Here is a 19,875-nt window from a genome sequence, read left to right on the forward strand (position 1 = left end):
ATTGAATATTAACAACTGCAAGATCCATTTTTTTTTAAAAAGTGGTGTGACAGAGCTGACTGATTGATTTTTGAGGCCTAATTTCAACTTCAAAAATGCCAGGGAAAAGGTAGATTGTTAAAAATCAAACCTTACCACTTCCAATCTTACAGAAACACATCTCTTAGTTGTCATTGAAACATGATGGAAATTTTTAAGTCTCAAAAGGGACCACCAAGAGGAAAGGTTTGAAAAGCAACCATGTTCACCTCTAATAGTACACAATTTAACACAGAAAATGGAATTCTGTGAAACACTAATAACGAGTGCTAGCAATGTTATTTTAATGCACTGTTATCATACTGAATAAATATTCATTGAGACTTAAATTTTGATGCAGGCACATTTAACTAGGGAATCACAGAATGAGAAAAGTAACTGGTAACATAAAAATAAATTAATCAATTCAGGGGATGTGAACATCTACGACTAGGCGAGCATTATCAGCCACCTCCAATTGCCCTCGAGATGGTGGTGGTGCGCTGCCTTTTTGAATGACTGCAGAATTGCTTCATCGACAGTGTTGATACGGAGTGAATTCCATGAATTTTACCCAGCAACACTCAAGGAGGCCAAAAGTCAAGACAAGTCAGGATGCTGTGTGGCTTGGGCTGAAACATGCAGTTGGTGGTGGTTAACCCAACATATTTTATAAATCTTCCTCAAATAAATTGATGTGGGTTTAACCTACACTAACCCGTGCCATACCCAATATTCCTCCCTATTTTCTCAAAAGAGTTACATGGATTACTTCATTCTATCCTTTCTTCCCTAGCCCTCTCTAAGTCTTGGACTTGATTTATCTGTTTCAATTGGTAGCTCAGGAAACCTAAGAGCAGATAAAGAAACACTTGAAGCCAGGTTGGTGGCCTTGCATTTTCTCAATTAGATTCCATTTGATAGAGGCTCAGTCAGTCTGGTTGAAGGACTTGTGGTAATGTTACTGATGGAGTATATAAATATTACTACTTCTGCTACAAATTAGCTTCAGAATTCTTGTATGTTCTCCAAGGAAGAAACAATGTAGTCCATCAATGCTTTATTATTCTTTATGTGAAGAAGTCTGTTCCCACTGCAAATTAATTTGTCCTTTAATGTTCTGTACCAATGCATCAGAAACCAAAACAGAAATTGCTGGGCAACTTCAGCAGGTTTAGCATCATCTATAGAGAGAAAGCAGAGTTAAAACTTCGTGTCCAGTTCTGAAGGAGAGTCATTGGACTCAAAACATTAATTGTTTTCTCGCCACAGATGCAGAGTGTATCCAGCAATTCCTATTAATTATCTTAACTTGCTATTGTTCACTTTGCCAGTAAAAAAATAGTTCAAGACTTTAACTCACTGTTAAAAGCCATAACAGCTCCTCAGTCTAGTTTGTTAAGTGGAAGCAAAACTTTTTTGCCCCTTCTTCCATTAAAGTATCAACTTTCCACTGGGTGGAAAAAAAATGACTGTCTGGAAAAGAGAAGAATTAAAAAATCTTGGGCATGTTTCTGGATCTTCACTGCTTCCACAATTTTCTAGGCAATGAATTCTGTTGCTTCCACTATCTCCTATTGCATGGTTTGATGCTAGACTGAATTTGGGTTCAATCCATACCTTTCAAGGAAAAGGCAAAGTCAAAAACTTCTTTCAGACATAGACTTCAAAGCAACATTATTCACTACACATGAATAGTAAATAATTATATATACAGACATCATAGGCATATAAAGGTCTTATCTTAAGTTAGTTATTTCTGTACATAACTATGTTCTTTATGTGCTTCAGATATTTTTTAAGATTCCCTCTCATTCTAGAGTGTACTAACTACCTCACTATTCTATTTATGCTCAATGATTTGCAGCTCCGTGACATTATCACAATGTTGCTATTCAGGCGCCAAGCTCTTACACAACTGTTTCCTTGCTGATGTTTGACCTGATACCACAAGGCTTCACTAGGTTGCAATTTACAGAATTCCCAGCGCAACTTCCTCCCTAGGTATATCACTGTGCCACAATCTCCGGTAGGTCTGTCCTACTGGTGGTGCTGGTGCCTGGGACCTTGCTTATAAAGATGTGATTGATGCAAATAATTATGCCATACTGCTGCTTTACTCGTCTGTAGGTCCACTCTCTCAGTTTTGGTACACGCCCCAGATGCAGGGTTAACAGGGCCATGTGCGCTGCTGTCATGCCTGGACTGTCATTTATTCTCTTAACAAATTTTGTAGCTTTTCGACACATCTGAATGGCTTTCCAGACCATTTTAGACAGTACTTAAGAGTGACAAACCTGTGGGTGTGCAGTCATGTTTAGACCATTGAACAGTAGAATGGAAGATTTCTTTCCTTAAAAGACATTCGTAAACTAGATGCGTTTTTATGATAATGGTTTCATGGTCACCATTAGAGTAGCTTTTAATTTGAGGTTGATTAATTTGAACCCAAATTTCTCCATCTGTTGTGGTGTGATTTGAACTCATGTCCAAGAGCATTAGCCAGTCTCCAGATTACTCGTTCAGTGAAAATAACATTACATCACTGCATCCCCTATTACAAATATCTTCAAATATTTTCATGTAATAAATGTAAAGTTAAACAAATGGAACAACAATATTAAAAACAAACTCAAATATTTAACATAGGACAGGAGGCTTTCTTATTCAATTCATATACAAAACAAACATACGAAACTTTTCAGAAGTGAAGTTTTTCCAAAACAGAATTATACTGCTTCAAGTCAAAAATATGCACAAAGCAACAGTATTAATTGGCAAAGATCAGAAGGGACTTAAGAAATACAGAAAAATAAATCTTATTAAATGATCACGAACATAGGACATACAACCAAAGATGCTAAATCCATACTACAATGCTGAAACTTGCTCTTAAAACCTAATCATATGACAGAAATTAATGCCTTCCCATGGTAACACTCGAGTCAAAATTGGCAAGTTCTAAGTTGCTACAGATTTCCCTTGATGTTGCTGTTGTAAAGTCAGGTGGCATGCTGTTTTTGATGATAAGAACATCAAATTATATAATGCACAAAGTATAATTTGCTTCAAAAGTGCATTGTGCATCATGCCAATAAAATCTAATTACCATAATAGACACATTATAACATCAGTTCAAGGCCAATGTTGATGAGAGAAATTTGAAGTTTGCCAGCTTTAAATAAGACAGCCAAAAACAATAACTGAAATCATCTTTACTTTTCTTCAAAGAATAGAATGAGATAGCACAGAAGGACTAAACAAATTCTTTTAAACAGATTTCAAAGAAAAAGTTCATTCTGACAGCCCAATCAGTTTACTACAGGGAACAACAATCAAATTGTTAAGAATATCCCATTCAAAGCTCAATCAGCAGGGACAAACAATTTAAATGAGAGAGGAATGCTTTCATTAACACACAGAGGACAGGGTGACCTATTAAATCCCAAATACATTTTAGATCAACATACCCACCTTACACACTACCTTTTTGCTTAAAAGACAGTATATCAGAATAAAAAGCAATCAGTCATCTCTCTTCTGAAAGGGTCCAGATATGTTTGATGAGATGTGGATAACATATTTGAAATTGAAAGAATCTTATTTACCCAAAGAATGGTGAAAATGTGGAATTTGCTATCACAGGGATAGATTGAAACAAATCGTATAAATACATTTTAATGAAGTTAGAAAAGCTTGAGCAAGAAGGGAATGGAGGGCCACAATGGTAGATTTGGAAGAAGAAAGATGGGAGAAAGCTTGGATGGTGTATAATGCTGGCATGGACTGGTTGAACTAAACATTTGTTTCTGTGGCATATCTTGGATATAGTGCTACATACATGACAAAGGCACAAGTTGACAACAGCACAGAGCTTGGAGTTCTGTCCTCACATGCCTTACAGACTCCCTATTAAAGTTTCAGGTCAAGCACAAGGCAAGTTTCTCAAATAATTCTGAATAATTTGTTTCAGCCTGATTTTCAGCTATAAAAAACATGTTATAAACATTGCATTTGGCCATGGTCGCAGAAGTGCATTTATACTTTTAAAGTCCTAAGTTACTAAGTATTGCATTCAACAGCCATTAAAACAAGCCTTAGGTTTAACTATCAATTGGAGGAGGATAGAATCATAGAAAATAGAATGGGATGTTTTCTGATGTATGTCAAGATATGCAAAAGATTTTTAGTATGCTCAATCACTTGCTTACTATAAAAATATGGTTATAATTGGGTCAACACTGTGCTACTTCAATAGCAAACAAACTATTTGCAAAAATGTCAGTATACATTTAAACTGATATTTATTTTATTAAAACTGATATTTATTTTAATAGTAATTAAAGTATTATTTTGAAATATTCTGAGAAAATGCACATTGGTTTGCTTACCTCTTGAACAGAAGGTTGTTGAAAGAGGGGAATCAAGGGATTAGTTCTGGGAATGTCAATGTGAATCTATAAACACAAGAGAAAATTAGTTTAATTCAAAACAGTTCAACAAAGATTTACATTTTGTTTTATTTAATTTTGAAATTATTTCCCTGTGCAGAAACACACGTTTAATGGAGAACTCTTAACATATTTTGGTTTTTTTTTCTGACTACTTAAGCAAAATTCACTTATTCAGAATTATGTGGTATGAAGAAATCATCTTCTTAGAAGTCAATGAACACAATAATGTGAAGGGATTAAGGATGCAAAACTAACAAAACTGAACTGTGATTATTACTGAAAGTATCAGATGATCGCCTCTCCAGATATTAATTCAGTTCCTTTACAATGTTCTATTCAGGAATCAGTAGGACTTCTAGCTTTAAAAATAAGTTAATAGAAAACAATAGAGAAAAGCACAATTTGGCTGGTATGAGAATACAACTGGAATTATTTTAAAACAAAATTTTTATTTTTTGTACAATGTAATTGAACTACTCAATATCACAGATAGTAGCCTCACCAAAACAACTGCCAACATTCAATTAAAGCCCTGTATTATCTTTTAAATTAAATCATTTAATTTAAAGTATTTTCATTGAACAACAGGTTCCTCCAGGAGAAAGCTAATTAATTTGAGGAAAAGAAAAACCATCATCCAAGGTAGATATTTCTTGCAAACACGGGTCTATCTTTGCAAGTTTGGCTGAATGTTACCACTCTGACATTTAAATCAGAAGTTCTGACTTAAACCCCCATTCTAGCACTTGGGCTCATAACATAGACTTTCATCTTAATGTAGTAATGAGGGAGTGTTGTGCCATTGGAAGGTGCAAACTTTCAGATAAGATATGAGATCCCCGATTTAATTGGAAGTCTCAAGTGCATTCCAAGACATTAGTTAAAACGTACTTGGGGAGTTCTCATATTATTCTTGCAGATCTCTGCCTCTGAACCAACACCACTAAATTAAATCTCATCATTTCCTTCATTTTGGAACTACCCTTTTCACAAACTGGCTGTTGCAGTTTTGGATCCAAGTTGTTTTGGGATGCATTAGAGTTGTGAAAAGCACATTCTCCATGCACATGCCTTCTACTTTTAAAAAAAACTTTCTAATTACACAATCATTTTTCCAGATATCCAATCAGAAATTGAAGTTCAAAATAATTCAAAACAAAAGAATGTCAGTTTGAATTGAAAGTACCAATCCTGAACTTCCACACCATATTTCAGAATTACTGCTGCAAAATAAGAATCTTACAGCCAGAGCTCATCAGAGTTTAGCAATACAGTTTTGTTCCTATTGGGCGTGCAGATAATGCAGTAGTTAATTCTTACAGAATAAAATAAACAGCTACATTTATGGCAAAAAAAATCATTTAAATAGATTTTAACAGTTTGGAACTTGAATACTGGTGAAGAAAGTTGGACTCGCAGTGTGTTGCATTTACTTGTGCTAGAAGCTATTTACGTTAATGCACAGGACCCTGCTCTTTGCAGACAGAAAGAACGTAAACAGAACAATCCTGATTATCTGAACGAGACAGACGAGGAATATTTTGTTCAGACAACTGATTGCTTGGATGATGGATAACGTTATTAGGGGACCTTGCGATCTTGTTTGGATAATCCAAAATTCGGATAATTGATGTTCGGATAACTGAAGTTGTTATATATGTATATGTATATACACACACACATTGGGCCTGTTTCAACACAACAAAATTGATGACAACCATTCGCTGGTACATTTCTCAGGCCAATGCCTTGACCAGAGTCAACCTACCTAGTTAAGTAATTCTATCAGTTACTTAAACATCATCATTAAAACTGCATCCTCCAAACAATCAGCACTCCCTGCACACACAGTATAAATGTTGGTTTTCCCTTTCAAATGGTATTCTTGCAAGCTATCCTGATCAGTATAAGTCAAAACTCTTAAATAAAACATAACTGTCCACCAACACTTTGCAGCTTTATTTTACATTTCAAATTACAGCAGTAATTATGACATTAGCAGTTAAAAAATAAATGTTAAATTTAGAAAAGTGTAGTACTTGTCGATATGTATCCTGGTGATGTTCTTCATTTCTGGAATCATAATATTGTTCAATGAACCCAAAATACTCTTCCCGTTTTCGCTGTAAAGTGATTTCCCTTCTCTCCATATTTGCAGGTAGATAACCCTATGAAAAAGTTAGAGAAAAATTATGTGATGACAGAAATGCAGGAGAACATAACAGGGGCAAAGGAGCAAATTTGGTCTTTTTACTCATTTTGCCACAAGTACAGCTTTCGCAATAAGGGAAACGAGATAGATATGAAAGGGGTGTCCACAAAATGTCAAAGCAGAAATTCAAGAAAACAGAAAATTGGCTTTGAGAAACAGTTATATCAGACTCAAAAATGTTAACTCTATTTCTTTGTCCACAGATGCTGCCAGACCTGCTGAGTTTCGCTTTTTTTTTGGTTTCAGGTTTCCAGTGTCTGCATTATGTTTATCTTTTATGGCTGATCAGGTGTATAATCAGCCTGCCAGCACTTCCAGTGTTTTCCAAAAGGAAGTCCAGAAACATGGAAACAGCAACGCTTTTTCAGTCGCCAGCAGAATATTATAATGAATAGTGGGACCAGGGGAGCTACAAATTTCAGTCCTGACTTTAAAGCTATAAATAGCTGGCATAGTTTTGTTTTAGACAAGCCAGATTTTCACCTAGAAACTGACAATAAATCTTTCATCTAACATATTGCAGAAACAATAAAAATAATTCAAATTAATTTGCACTCCACATGTCCATGAAATGAGCGACATAATACAATTAGCTAACAGGTCTGGTTGGACTATATGAAATACCACGGGGTCTCACACTCCTGTCAAAATCACCTCAAATAATGTATCATCTTGGAAAAACAAAACAGTGCAAGTGTCATTTTGTCATTATCAGCCATGTCCTTAAACTGCTCTCCTCCGTTCCTTCACATTCAACAACTGCTATTATTTATTCAGATGCACAGTATCCCACTTTCCTGCCAAGATACCCATGGACACAGCACTTCCCTAGTCTTGAATTTACAACCATTTACAGTTTCTATCCTAACTTTCCTCATGCTCTTTCTAACCTCAACTCTTCCATGAAACCCACTTCTGAATCCCTTGAATTTATTCTCACTAAGTTACTGCACACTCAATTTCCCTTCAAATGCTGACTGACATTATAAATCCTCTCTTCAGTGATATCCTTTTTCAGAACAATAGCAAGCCCTCTTTCTCCACAAAGGATATAACTGTGACCATATTATGATTCCAGCTGTTGGTAATAATGGAAGGTCAGACCTCAGAATGAAACATGGTTTGATTGAATATTATTTTTCTTTTAGGTTTACTATAAAGGTCAGTAATAGAATATATTCATAGAGGCTGTGATTGTATTGTGAACAACAGAACATTAAAAAATCACATTAAAAAAACTCAAACTATGCCACATTATAGAAGAACTATTGAACCATCGCATTACAAAAAAAAAGGGATGTGTGTCAGCAATAACCTTAGAGATTCTCCAACCTGAATGAAAAGTCCCCCCATCTCCACTCTAAAGTTCCAGATCAGCTGGTATGGTTCTAACTGATTTCCTTTTGACAATTTTCTGCATTCACTGAATGCTATTTTCTGCGGTTAATGAGACACTTTTCAAAATATTCCCTTTTTTGGGTGGTGGGGGGGGATGCAGAGATGGAGGCTGAAGAGAAGTGTCATATAGGTTTGCAGTACAGAGGAACCTCGATTATTTGGCATTCGATTATTTGTACAAAATGCTCCCCGCCATGTCATTCGGATATTCCAGGTTCCTTTGTATATTGCTATTATTTGGAAACTTGGAATTAAAAATAGACTAAGGATAGCTTTTAGTCTTCAAATCTGTGAAGGTAACTACTGAAAAAAGGTCAACAAGTTATTTGAGTAGTGAATTAAAGACAATGTTTGCAAAGAACAGCATGGAACTTCAGTTAAATGTTTCAATCAGTGACTGCGGGCAGTTTATAACAGAATGTTTACAAAGTTGAGTTTTATAACCTGCACAGAAAGAGATGCTCAGGGTCACGAATAATCCAAAGAGAAGAGGTGGAAAGAGTCACTCAAGTAGGAAGTTAAAGAGTTAAGACAGAAGTGATACTTCCCTGGGACTGACTGGTTGTAAGAGGATATTGCTGCTTAATACCTTTCGAATTTATCTTTTATATATATATATAAATAGCTTTTTACTTTTCTCTTATAAACTAGTGTTCTTTGTTAAAATCCTAATACTCAAGAAAAAGTCGAAACAAGTTCTTAATCTATCGAAGCAAATCTTTATTACTCCTGTACGCAAATCTTGCAAGGAAGATTAACATTCAATTAGCTCTTGTGAATCAGTCAGCGAGCAGCAAACTGAAGAGAGGACACAGCTTGCCACTGTTTCCTTCCATTCTATGGGACAACTTTACTTCAACTAATGTTCCTATGAGAGAATCTTCCAAGATGTCATTCCATGTATTTTGAACTTTGCCTCCACTGTTGCTAAAATTCTAGAATTCCCTTGCCGCAGCAAGGGTGGACGTATCCATCCATGCACTGCTGAAATTCAATGCCACTGGCACCACTTCAAGAGAAACTAGGAATAGGTAATAAATACTGCCAAACAAACAGTGATTCCTACAACCCATGAAAGAATTTTCAAAAATGAAAAACCCTGGACATTGTTCTTTTCTCAAGTCAGAGCACTAAAAAAACACTTCTTTGATAAAACACACCTTGTTGCAATCAATCTAGAAGTGGTTAAAAAAGGCTGGAAGCAACGTACTATCTCTCCTCACTATACAAATGCTTCTATTTAGCTCTTCTGCTTGTCTATCTATTTTTTTCTATGATAAATATGTCCACACCACAGTTCTTCACTGTTTGCAGTGCTACAATGACAAGTTTGCTGTACAACACATTTTTTTTTAAATTTCAACTCGGTTAATCTTGTATTGTTTACTCATATACATATATTGCATCACATTTAGCTTTTGGCACCACTTGAGTGTGGCAGTATTACTCAAGCCATAGAAACTTCGCGTGTTCACCATTTGGTCCACTGTAACTGACATAACTAAGTTTCATGTTAAGCTGCTTCTCTGCCTCCAAGGCCTTAGTCATTTCCAGTGCCATTCTCACTAATGGAAGAAAAAATGGGTTGCTGATTTGCAATCACATTTTTATTTTTTCTACCAAGGACAAATTTCACCCCAAAAGTGTCTCTTGCATTATAATTGTGGGAATACTTTATAAAACAGTAAAATTCAGAAGTTGTGCAAAAGAATGCAGAAGACCTGATGTCTAACAACATTAGACTTTAAAAGAAAACCAGAAGTTAAGACACATTCAGGTAGCAATATCCAGTTACCAACCTCACATGGAAATTGTTTCAGTTGTGATTTGTTTATTTAGAACATAGAAATTCAATTACAAATTACAAGCAACTTGAAATAATACAAGAATAGCACATAATCAGATCTTAGGCCATCTATTTGTAACAGGCAATGAAAAATAAAGAAAGCTGGAGGAAGTGATGAGAATTAAGAGAGCATTCAAAACATAGTTCATTCATCTTTAAGACCTTGACATTACAATTACAATGAAGGTCAGCACCAGAAATGGGATTGACTCCTCTTGAATGAAGTTCCATTCATAAAAGGCCATTGCCAACCAGGATAAAGAATTCTTCCCTGTAGTGGCACTGTAAGATTTCAACTTATCCATTTAATCTGTTCTTACTAAAAATAAAGTTTTAAATATGTGGTGCTATTAGAACCTCTTCAGATGAATTTGAAAACCTCATTTGAATTGAAGCAGCTAGAATAATATCAGTCCAGTTAATATCAGTGCTTTCAGTTTCAAATGTGCACATTAATTATTGTTTCCTAGTATCAGAGCTTAGCGCATTTAAATTGGTTTCCATCATCAGTGTTACCACATAAAGAAAGCCTTCAAAACAAAGAAATGAAACAGCATTACATTGAAAAGAAAACTCTCAAACAAGACCAATTTTTTAAAAAAGCTAACAATATCGTTGACAATATCCTTCAAGGCTTAAACAGCATATACATAGTATAATAAAGTGTTTAAATAATAAATTTCTAGTCATGAGTCACATTTCTAGCACTTCAATTTTAAACTTTCTAAATTTTGAAGTAAGTTGATTAACTATTGTTCTGTCCTAAAATTTTTAAATTGACCCATTGCATCTGCTATTTTGGCTGCTGATTTGTTTGTTCATGTCCAATGTTGCAATTTCCCCAAAAGTGACCTTCCTTTTGCAACTTTTACTTTCAATTCTTGAAATTTTCTTTGTTGCCCTGTCATTATTTAAATCAATTTTGAACATCCAAGAGAATTCATGCCTGCATACTATCCAGGAATAGCTGTGTATTCAAGAATTTCTTAAACATAACTCCAACATTTAGATTTTTCCTACTCTTAAGCAAGCTTTTCATGTAATATAAAATCAAAATGGCTACAGCATAGAAGGTTATTCAACCTGTTGTTTCAGTGCCAGTTCTTTGCATGAGGAACACAGCAGGTCTCACACTCCCTTAACATTTCTTCTCTCGCTATGCTTCCTACACTTTCCCTCATATTGCCTTTAGTTCAATTGCCAATTGCACGTACAATGCTTAATTTCTTTTAAGGGACGGTCCAGGTGAACATTAATCATTACAGCCATGCTTCAAATTAAACATGAGGCAATGACACAGATCACTGACAGTGTATAAAGGTACAACAATCAATCGAATTTGCCAATTAATTCAATACTGTAATTCAGGACTAATACAAGTGATGTAAAATATATTGACTAATGTAACCATATTCTCTAATTGAGAGATAGAAACTGAACAAGTGGCTGATACATTTCACTGTTAACTAATAATAACAAAGACTTTAACATCACAAAATGATTCAAATCTGCTCAGGGTTGTGTACAGAAAATTATGTCAGGATTGTCCTATTATGTGCACACTAACCAACATTTAGTCTGCATTAAACTAACTTAAATTCCACAGCTATTAAGTTACACGCTTGCCTCCAAAATATGTGACAGAATTCAAAATGAATCCGATACACTTTGTACAATACTTCTTGTGGATCACTAATTAACTAACTAAACTTATATTAGACTACTTAACATATCTAGGATGAAACTGGGCTGTGCCAACTACACAAACCATGGTTACAGCAAATTAGCAATCCATTTTGTACCACATCCACAATTTTCTTGTCCATTGCCTTCAAAGAAAAACTAAAAGCAATTTAAAGCATTCTGAACTGCTGTAGGTCTGATTTACACTACTGGCACCCCAATTTAACCCTCATTAATTCTACAGATTTTACAACGTACCTAACCCAGAAATACAAATGTATATTTTCATGTCTGTGAGCACAAACATACTAATTTATAACTTTAAAGATAATTGATTTATCATGTCTGCTTTTACATTCACAAAAATGGAACTCAAAACTAAGTAAAATGTCATTTACAGCACAAATTTTATCTCCAATTAGCCAAGTGACGAAACAGATTAAGATTAGAATGATTATGTTAATCTGTCCATTCCAGTAATGCTATTGTATAGAAATATCAACAAAATGCAAATGACTGCTTCTATGGCCACCATAACCTCCTTCATTAAATATTCTGAGTAAACGTTATATTTACATGTGAACCTATCTGAAAAGGTCAAGAAGTCATCACTCTCCCTAACTATGTATACTGGCTGAAATGCCTGCACCTTACTTCCACAGCAGCAGAGTATTTTCTCTTTCCAGAGAATGGAGAGTTTTTCTTTAAACAATAGTCTAAAGAGGTTTTTATTATGCCAGCATCACTGATCATAGATCTACATGAGCACTTAAGTGCTAAAACAGAAAATCTGAAGATCCAGAAACATCTTGGCTATCATGAGCTGCAATCTCCGATTAAAATTGAGTGAACAGACCTTTTTTAAAACTAATAAAGGAATTTGGCTGACAGTATTGTGCTAAGTCAGCGTTGAAGGCACACAAAAAGTCTCAGATCTGTCGAACCCTGTGGGACCAATAAAAATAACAAAACTCGATAGAACTGAAGTCCAACTCATTACTAGGATTTCAACACAGCACAGCTATATCAGGTATACTTGTATTCCCAACTCAGATTGGTATAATTGAGATATCTACATAATAATTATGGAATATAATTGTGTTTGTATGAATGTAAACACAATAAACTTGTAATTGTAATGACTATACAGAATAGATAAGATGTATTTTTAAAATGCACTTTGTACGGCAGACCAGGATATAATTCCAAAGATTTTGAAACAATCTTAAAAGAGAATAGCCTGTCTATGTTTCTCGTACACATCACTCAGATTCATAAGCAACATATGTAACCTCCCCCCAATCCATGTATCCATAGTAACACTATGTTCAGGGAGAGATCCTCCCTTCTCACCATCCACATCAAAAATCAAAGGCAAATCTGTGTTGGAGAGGGGCAAGGAAGTTTTCCAGCAGAATAGTATTCATATATTTGTTCTTTTCTTCTACGAAAGTTTTACCTTACAACTTCTAAGCACAAGCTCTCAGTTGTTCTCTCTTCACTTTTGAGGTGTTAAAAAAAACCTTGTTTCTTTAATATCTCATAGTGCTAATATTTTCAATTCTTTGGAGATAAAGTGGTAATTTGTCATTTTCTCCGTGTTATTATGCTGCCCAATCCATCTTTCAGTTCTAATGAAGAGTATACACCCAAACTGACAAGATGCTGTTTTACTTGTGTGCTTCCACCTGTTTCAGTTATAGATTTTAATATCTGCAGAATTTTGTCATTTACATTAAAATATTCTTTGCTGCAAACTTTACACCATGCTCATGATCTCTCACCATTGAAGATATAGATATAAATTAGTGCAAGTCCTTTACAATGATTCAATAAATAAAACAGCTGCTAATTCCAGCTGGATAGCATTCATGATTTGATTTCGTCACTCTTAGTATTGTGGGATCATGTTCAAATAACAACCGAAATCAGTGAGTAGCGAAAATAGAATCTTTTTCAGCAATCACAGCACAAATGCAAGACTGCAGTAGAATTCCTAAATACAGCTCTTTCAAGAGCCTCTTTATACACAGTTCCCACATATAATAACATTCCATTACTATGGTGTTACATTCTTATCAATAGCACATGAAGGTTTGAAAGGCTTCTGTTGTGGGGGACAGGAGATGGGTTAAAACACGCTAAATGCTGGCTGCTACTTCTGATGGGGTTAAGAGCATCTGTTCACTCTGCTTGCATAATTAGGAGGACGTTAAAAATCACACAACACCAGGTTATAGTCCAACAGGTTTATTTGAAAGCACTAGCTTTCGGAGCACTGCTTCTTTATCAGGTGGCTGTGGAAAATAAGATCATAAGACACAGAATTTATCGCAAAAGGTTGAAGTGTCATGCAATAAATTTTGTTATAAATGCTGTGTCTTATGATCTTATGCTCCACAACTACCTGTTGAAGGAGCAGTGCTCTGAAGGCTAGTGGTTCCAAATAAACCTGTTGGACTATAACCTGACGTTGAGTGATTTTTGACTTTGTCCACCCCAGTCCAACAGCGGCTCCTCCACATCATAATTAGGAGGTGTTTGTTCTTTTGTCTTTTAAGTTAATAAATGTTAGTAAAAATACTAGGCCTATATGCTCAAAATAAATTAGAAATTGTACCTATATTTAATAAAAAAAGGATATCAAACTGATTAGTGCAGCTGGGTTGTGAAATGTATTTACTATTTGCCAGTTTGAGTTTCATTCATTCATGCAATTTCACGGAAGCCCTGTTTTGTCAGTGAATTTCTGAAAGGGTTAATGGCCCAGTTGAAAGCTATTTAACAGGTACTTTTAGTAATTGGGGAATTATTCAAGTCCAGGAGAAGGTTGGTAAGAGCTGATTAATATTGTAATATTTTGTAGAGACTTGATGGGATAGTATTGTTTCGTATGCTAAGGCAAACACTGCTTGTAGCAAAAGCTGATAAAGTGTGAAAATGCAGTAATGGGTTTGAAAGGGCTGTTTTGTTAAGAGTCCTAGAGTCAGAGATGTACAGCACAGAAACAGATTCTTTGATCCAACTCGTCCATGCCGACGAGATATCCCAAACGAATCCAGTCCCATTTGCCAGCACTTGGCCCATATCCCTCCAAAACCTTCCTATTCATATACCCATCCAGATGCCTTTTAAATGTTGCAATTGTACCAGCCTCCACCACTTCCTCTGGCAGCACATTCCATACATGCACCACTTTCTGTGTGAATAAGTTGCCCCTTAGGTCCCTTTTATATCTTTCCCCTCTCACCCTAAACCTATGCCCTCTAGTTCTGGACTCCCCCCATGATTTTATAAACCTCTATAAGGTCACCCCTCAACCACCGACGCTCCAGGGAAAACAGATCCAACCTATTCAGCCTCTCCCTATAGCTCAAATCCTCCAACCCTGCAATATCCTTGTAAATCTTTTCTGAATCCTTTCAAGTTTAACAACATCCTTCCGACCGGAACGAGACCAGAATTGCACACAATATTCCAAAAGTGGCCTAACCAATGTCCTGTACAACCGCAACGTGACCTCCCAACTCCTATACACAATAGTCTGACCAATAAAGGAATGCATACCAAACACCTTCAGTATCCTATCTACTTGTGATTCCACTTTCAAGGAATTATGAACCTGCACTCCAAGGTCTCCTTGTTCTGCAAAATTCCCCAGGACCTTACCATTAAGTGCACAAGTCTTGCTAAGATTTGCTTTTCTAAAATGCAGCACCTTGCATTTATCTAAATGAAATTCCATCCGCCACTCCTCAGGCCATTGGCCCATCTGATCAAGATCCCATTGTACTCTGAGGTAACCTTCTTCGCTGTCCGCTCCACCTCCAATTTTTAGTGTCATCTGCAAACTTACTAACTATAGCTCCTATGTTCAAATTTAAATAAATGAAGAAAAGTAGTGGACCGCATACCGATCTTTGTGGCACTCCACTGGTCACAGGCCTCCAGTTTGAAAAGCAACCTTCCACCACCACCACCCTCTGTCTTCTACCTTCGAGCCAGTTCTGTATCCAAATGGCTAGTTCTCCCTGTATTCCACGAGACCTAAGCTTGCTAAGCAGTTTCCCATGGGAACCATGTCAAATGCCTTACTGAAATCGACATAGATCACGTCCACCAATTTGCCCTCATCAATCCTCTGTTACTTCTTCAAAAAATTTAATCAAGTTTGTAAAACATGATTTCCCACACACAACGCTATGTTTACTATTCTGAATCAGTCCTCGCCTTTCAAAACATGTAAATTCTGTCCCTCATGATTCCCTCCAACAACTCGCCCACCACCGACATCAGGCTCACCGGTCTATAGCTCCCTGGCTTTTTCTTAATACCTTTCTTAAATAGTAGTACGTTAGCCAACCTCCAGTCTTCTGGCACCTCACCTGTGACTACTGATGATACAAATATCTCAGCAAGGGGCCCAGCAATCATTTCACAGTCATAGTGTACATCTGATCAGGTCCTGGAGACTTATCCGCCTTGATGCATTTTAAGACATCGAGCACCTCCTCCTCTGTGCTGTGGACATTTTTCAAGATGTCACCATCTATTTCTCCACATTCTATAATCTTTGAATTTTTTATACCCTTCACCTTCAAGTTACCACTCAAACTTATTTACAAACCAAGCGCAAAATCTGAGATAGACCAGTGCCATATGGAAACTCCTTAAAGCAATTTTTTAAAAAATGCATTATACAGAATGCCTTAAGTGATAATTTAGTAAAAAGTTTGATTTATGCAGCTGACCATGGATTTATCACAAATAGATGAAAATTGTCAAATCATAATATGAATCTACAAGCTATGAATAACCCAATTCTAAATTACTCTAACTACTTTTAAAAACTAAACGATATTAAATTACTTTCTAATTTAGTAAGCATGGAACTGATTATTAGATCCAAAGTTACAACAGAATTTTCCAAAATACAGCTATTAAGGCTCTTGCATGCAAAAGATATTTAAATTTTTGCCATGATTCGGAGATGCCGGTGTTGGACTGGGGTGTACAAAGTTAAAAATCACACAACACCAGGTTATAGTCCAACAGGTTTAATTGGAAGCACACTAGCTTCCAATTGATGAAGGAGCGACGCTCCGAAAGCTAGTGTGCTTCCAATTAAACCTGTTGGACTATAGCCTTGTGTTGTGTGATTTTTATCTTTAAATTTTTGCGGGTGAGATCCTCTAGCACAAAACTTTAAAAAAAACCATAAAAGCTTGTGGAAACACAAATTGCACTGAATACAATTTCCACCCAAAATGCCTTGATCTTTTGCACAATTATACCAATATTGAAAGAATATTGCAGTTAACAGATGATCCAAACTCTTAGGTCTTCACCTGATTATTTCAAACTCAATGTGGATATTACTACTGATGCATGTCCGTAGCTGAAGATTACAGTTTAACCAACTATGGAAAAAATATCAAAATTAATAACATCTAAATATAACATTATACAATGCGAATTAGCTACAAAAATCATTGATTTGTATATTTCATTGAATGAAAACACTGCCAATCCAATACTGTAAATGAATTAGAATACAGATTTATTAATTCGGCCAGCTGCTTAGAAAAGTCTATTTCTGTCACAATACAAGCACTTAATATCTGTAAAGCAACAGAAACAAAGCAGAGTGTCATTAATTGAGAGAAAAAACAAATGTGCAATGTAAATGTATACAAAGACTAATGTGTCACTGCACAAACAAGGTCAGCTCCATTTGCTACACTACAAGTTAAGAATTTACACAAAACACCCAAATTACTCAAAAAAATGTTAATTACTGGACAATAAAAATTAAGGGAACAAAGAGATATCAGAATTTTAAAACTGGGTCTTGCACACCACTAAACCCAAATGTCAATCCACGTGATAGCCAACTGCAGTGGTGTCAAACAGGGAACCTGTAATGCAGTCAGCACTGAAGTTAATTACACTACCATTAAAGCTTGATACAAACCAAGCCACTTTCCATGAATCAAAACTGCTTGGATTACTACAGCTTATTGTTGCCAGCCTAGATCTCTTAAGAGCTCTACTTAAATTTGACAAACTTGGTTTTTATTCTGACACTTTTTTTTGGTTTCACACATTTGGTAACCTCTGTTCTCCAACTACTCTCATTGATGAAGGATAGGTAACCAAATACATTGCATTAAGGTCATTCATCACCGCATGTGGCCATCACATTTCTTCACTTTCTCCATAACAAATGACTAAACAATTTCAATCAGTTATTTTATCCTTTGTTTCCACCACTTTTCCTGATCCTCCAATGCAGATGACCATGATTTTGCACACTCATTACTCCATATATCCATCTCAGTATCCAAATCCTTTTAGTATTTGTCATCGTTCCTCTCTCCTTTATGTTGCCAAGTTCCTGCACTCTTTTTATATATTCATTCATGGGATTTGGTGTTAATGGCTGGCCAGCCATAATTGTCCATCCTTGTTACCCTCGAGAAGGTTCTTGAACCACTGCAGTCCATCTGCTGTGGATTGATCCACAATGCCATTCAGGAAGGAGTTCCAGTGTTTTGACCTAACGGCAGTGAAGGAACGGCAAGATATTTTCAAGTCAGGATGGTGAGTGGCTTGGACGGGAACTTGATGGTGATAGCGTTCCCATGGAAATCCTGCCCTTGTCCTTCTGGAAGGAAGTGATCATGGGTTTGGAAGGTGTTATTTCAGTACCTTTGGTGAATTTCTGCAGTGTGGCTTGCAGATAGTCCACATTGCTGCTACTAAACATTAGTAGTAGAGGGAGTGGATGTTTTTAGAGGTCCTACAACTGTCTTGAAGTTTCTTCCTTTCAGTTTCAGCAATACTCTTCTATCACATGATATTTCATCCCATTTCCTTCAATTATTCTGATCAGAGCTAATCCACTGTTTAATTTCCATTTCTATACTTCTATCTTCTTTTCACCACTGACCTCAGGTACTTGACCCACACCCAAATTTTAAACAAGGTAGTCAAATAATTCCATGCATCTTGCTCCTTTTCCTCTTAGATGTATCAAAATTCTGTCTGTTAGACAAGTTTGCCTTAGTTTGATGGGCAAAATAATTTCAATACAGAAATTTCAGTCAGTCACTTTCCGTCCTGAGCCCATCTGAAAAACAGACCATTAAATTGTTTATTTACTAAACTAATTTTAAAAACTAACAATTAATCCCACTGTCAATATTTAGCTGTAAACTGGACACATCTAGCCTAGAAAACATACCAACTTGCCTAAAATCACAAGCATACATAGATTTTGACAAACAACTAAAACTTCTTATTGGACCACAAAGTTCAAACTAAAAATTACATGATCCACACAAGTGTACTCTAACAACTCAGCAAGGAGGATGCTAAAAATACAATTGGCAAGGACATGACTGATGGTCACATTTTCCTCACATCAACAAAGATCTAACTATTTAGCCTTAACAATATAGCTAGATAATTCATCAGGGGTCAACCCTGACAACGAATAATCTGTGCAACTAAAGATTAAGTGGACAGCCAGCCTGTCATGATATTGATTTAGCACAGCATAGCCATTCTATAATATTTGACTGATAGATCATTTGTGTATCTTCACATTATCACTCATGCCTGCTAATAAAAATAACAGATTTTACAAGGTTAGGATGTATTATTCATCCATCTGGCTGTCACCAATTTGAACATTGAATAAGAACTGGCATTCACATGAAATTATAATTTACTAAGGCAAGATTTGAAGCTGAGGTTATTGTACACTCAGAAAAATATTGAAAACAATGCATTTCCTAAATGAGAGTACCATATATAGAGGCAGAGTGTTAAGTGTGAATTCACATGAGAAATAACTATTTCAAAAGCAGTAAAGGCAATTTTGCACCAAGGGAATAAAACTGGCTAACCAAACTACTTTCCAAAATGCTTACTTTCATGGGATACCAAAAGTATGTATCATAAACATAAAATATACATTAACAGGCATTTAATCTCTATTCTACTTGCATATAGATTGAAATTACCATTCCATTAGAAAATTACAACCTGTACTTATGAAATGCCTGTCATGATGCAAAACATTCTAAAGTACTTCACAATCACTGTAACCAAACAAAACCTAACATCAAGCCATAGAAAGCGAGGTAAATGACTAAAGTTGCCAGATTTGGAGGAAATTCCTAAGAGCAGAGAGTGAATTGAAAACGTAGGGAAGACATTCGAGGATTTTGAATTGTCAATGCTAGGACAACAGAATT

At 35.8% G+C, this 19,875-nt stretch overlaps 1 protein-coding gene across 2 annotated transcripts in view; it reads right to left on the minus strand.

The window, feature by feature from the left end:
* The window catches only part of LOC140467301 (TBC1 domain family member 22B-like), a 309,619-nt gene that overhangs the window by 193,831 nt on the left and 95,913 nt on the right, over nucleotides 1-19,875 (minus strand). For both annotated transcript variants that reach the window (XM_072563569.1, XM_072563570.1), the window contains exons 6-7: nucleotides 6,512-6,640; nucleotides 4,410-4,475 (exon numbers count right to left, since the gene is read on the minus strand). In XM_072563569.1, coding sequence (XP_072419670.1) covers nucleotides 4,410-4,475; nucleotides 6,512-6,640 — 195 coding nt within the window. The remainder of the gene's footprint in view (nucleotides 1-4,409; nucleotides 4,476-6,511; nucleotides 6,641-19,875) is intronic.

This window comes from Chiloscyllium punctatum, chromosome 45, assembly GCF_047496795.1.
Source record: "Chiloscyllium punctatum isolate Juve2018m chromosome 45, sChiPun1.3, whole genome shotgun sequence".
NCBI lineage: Eukaryota > Metazoa > Chordata > Chondrichthyes > Orectolobiformes > Hemiscylliidae > Chiloscyllium > Chiloscyllium punctatum.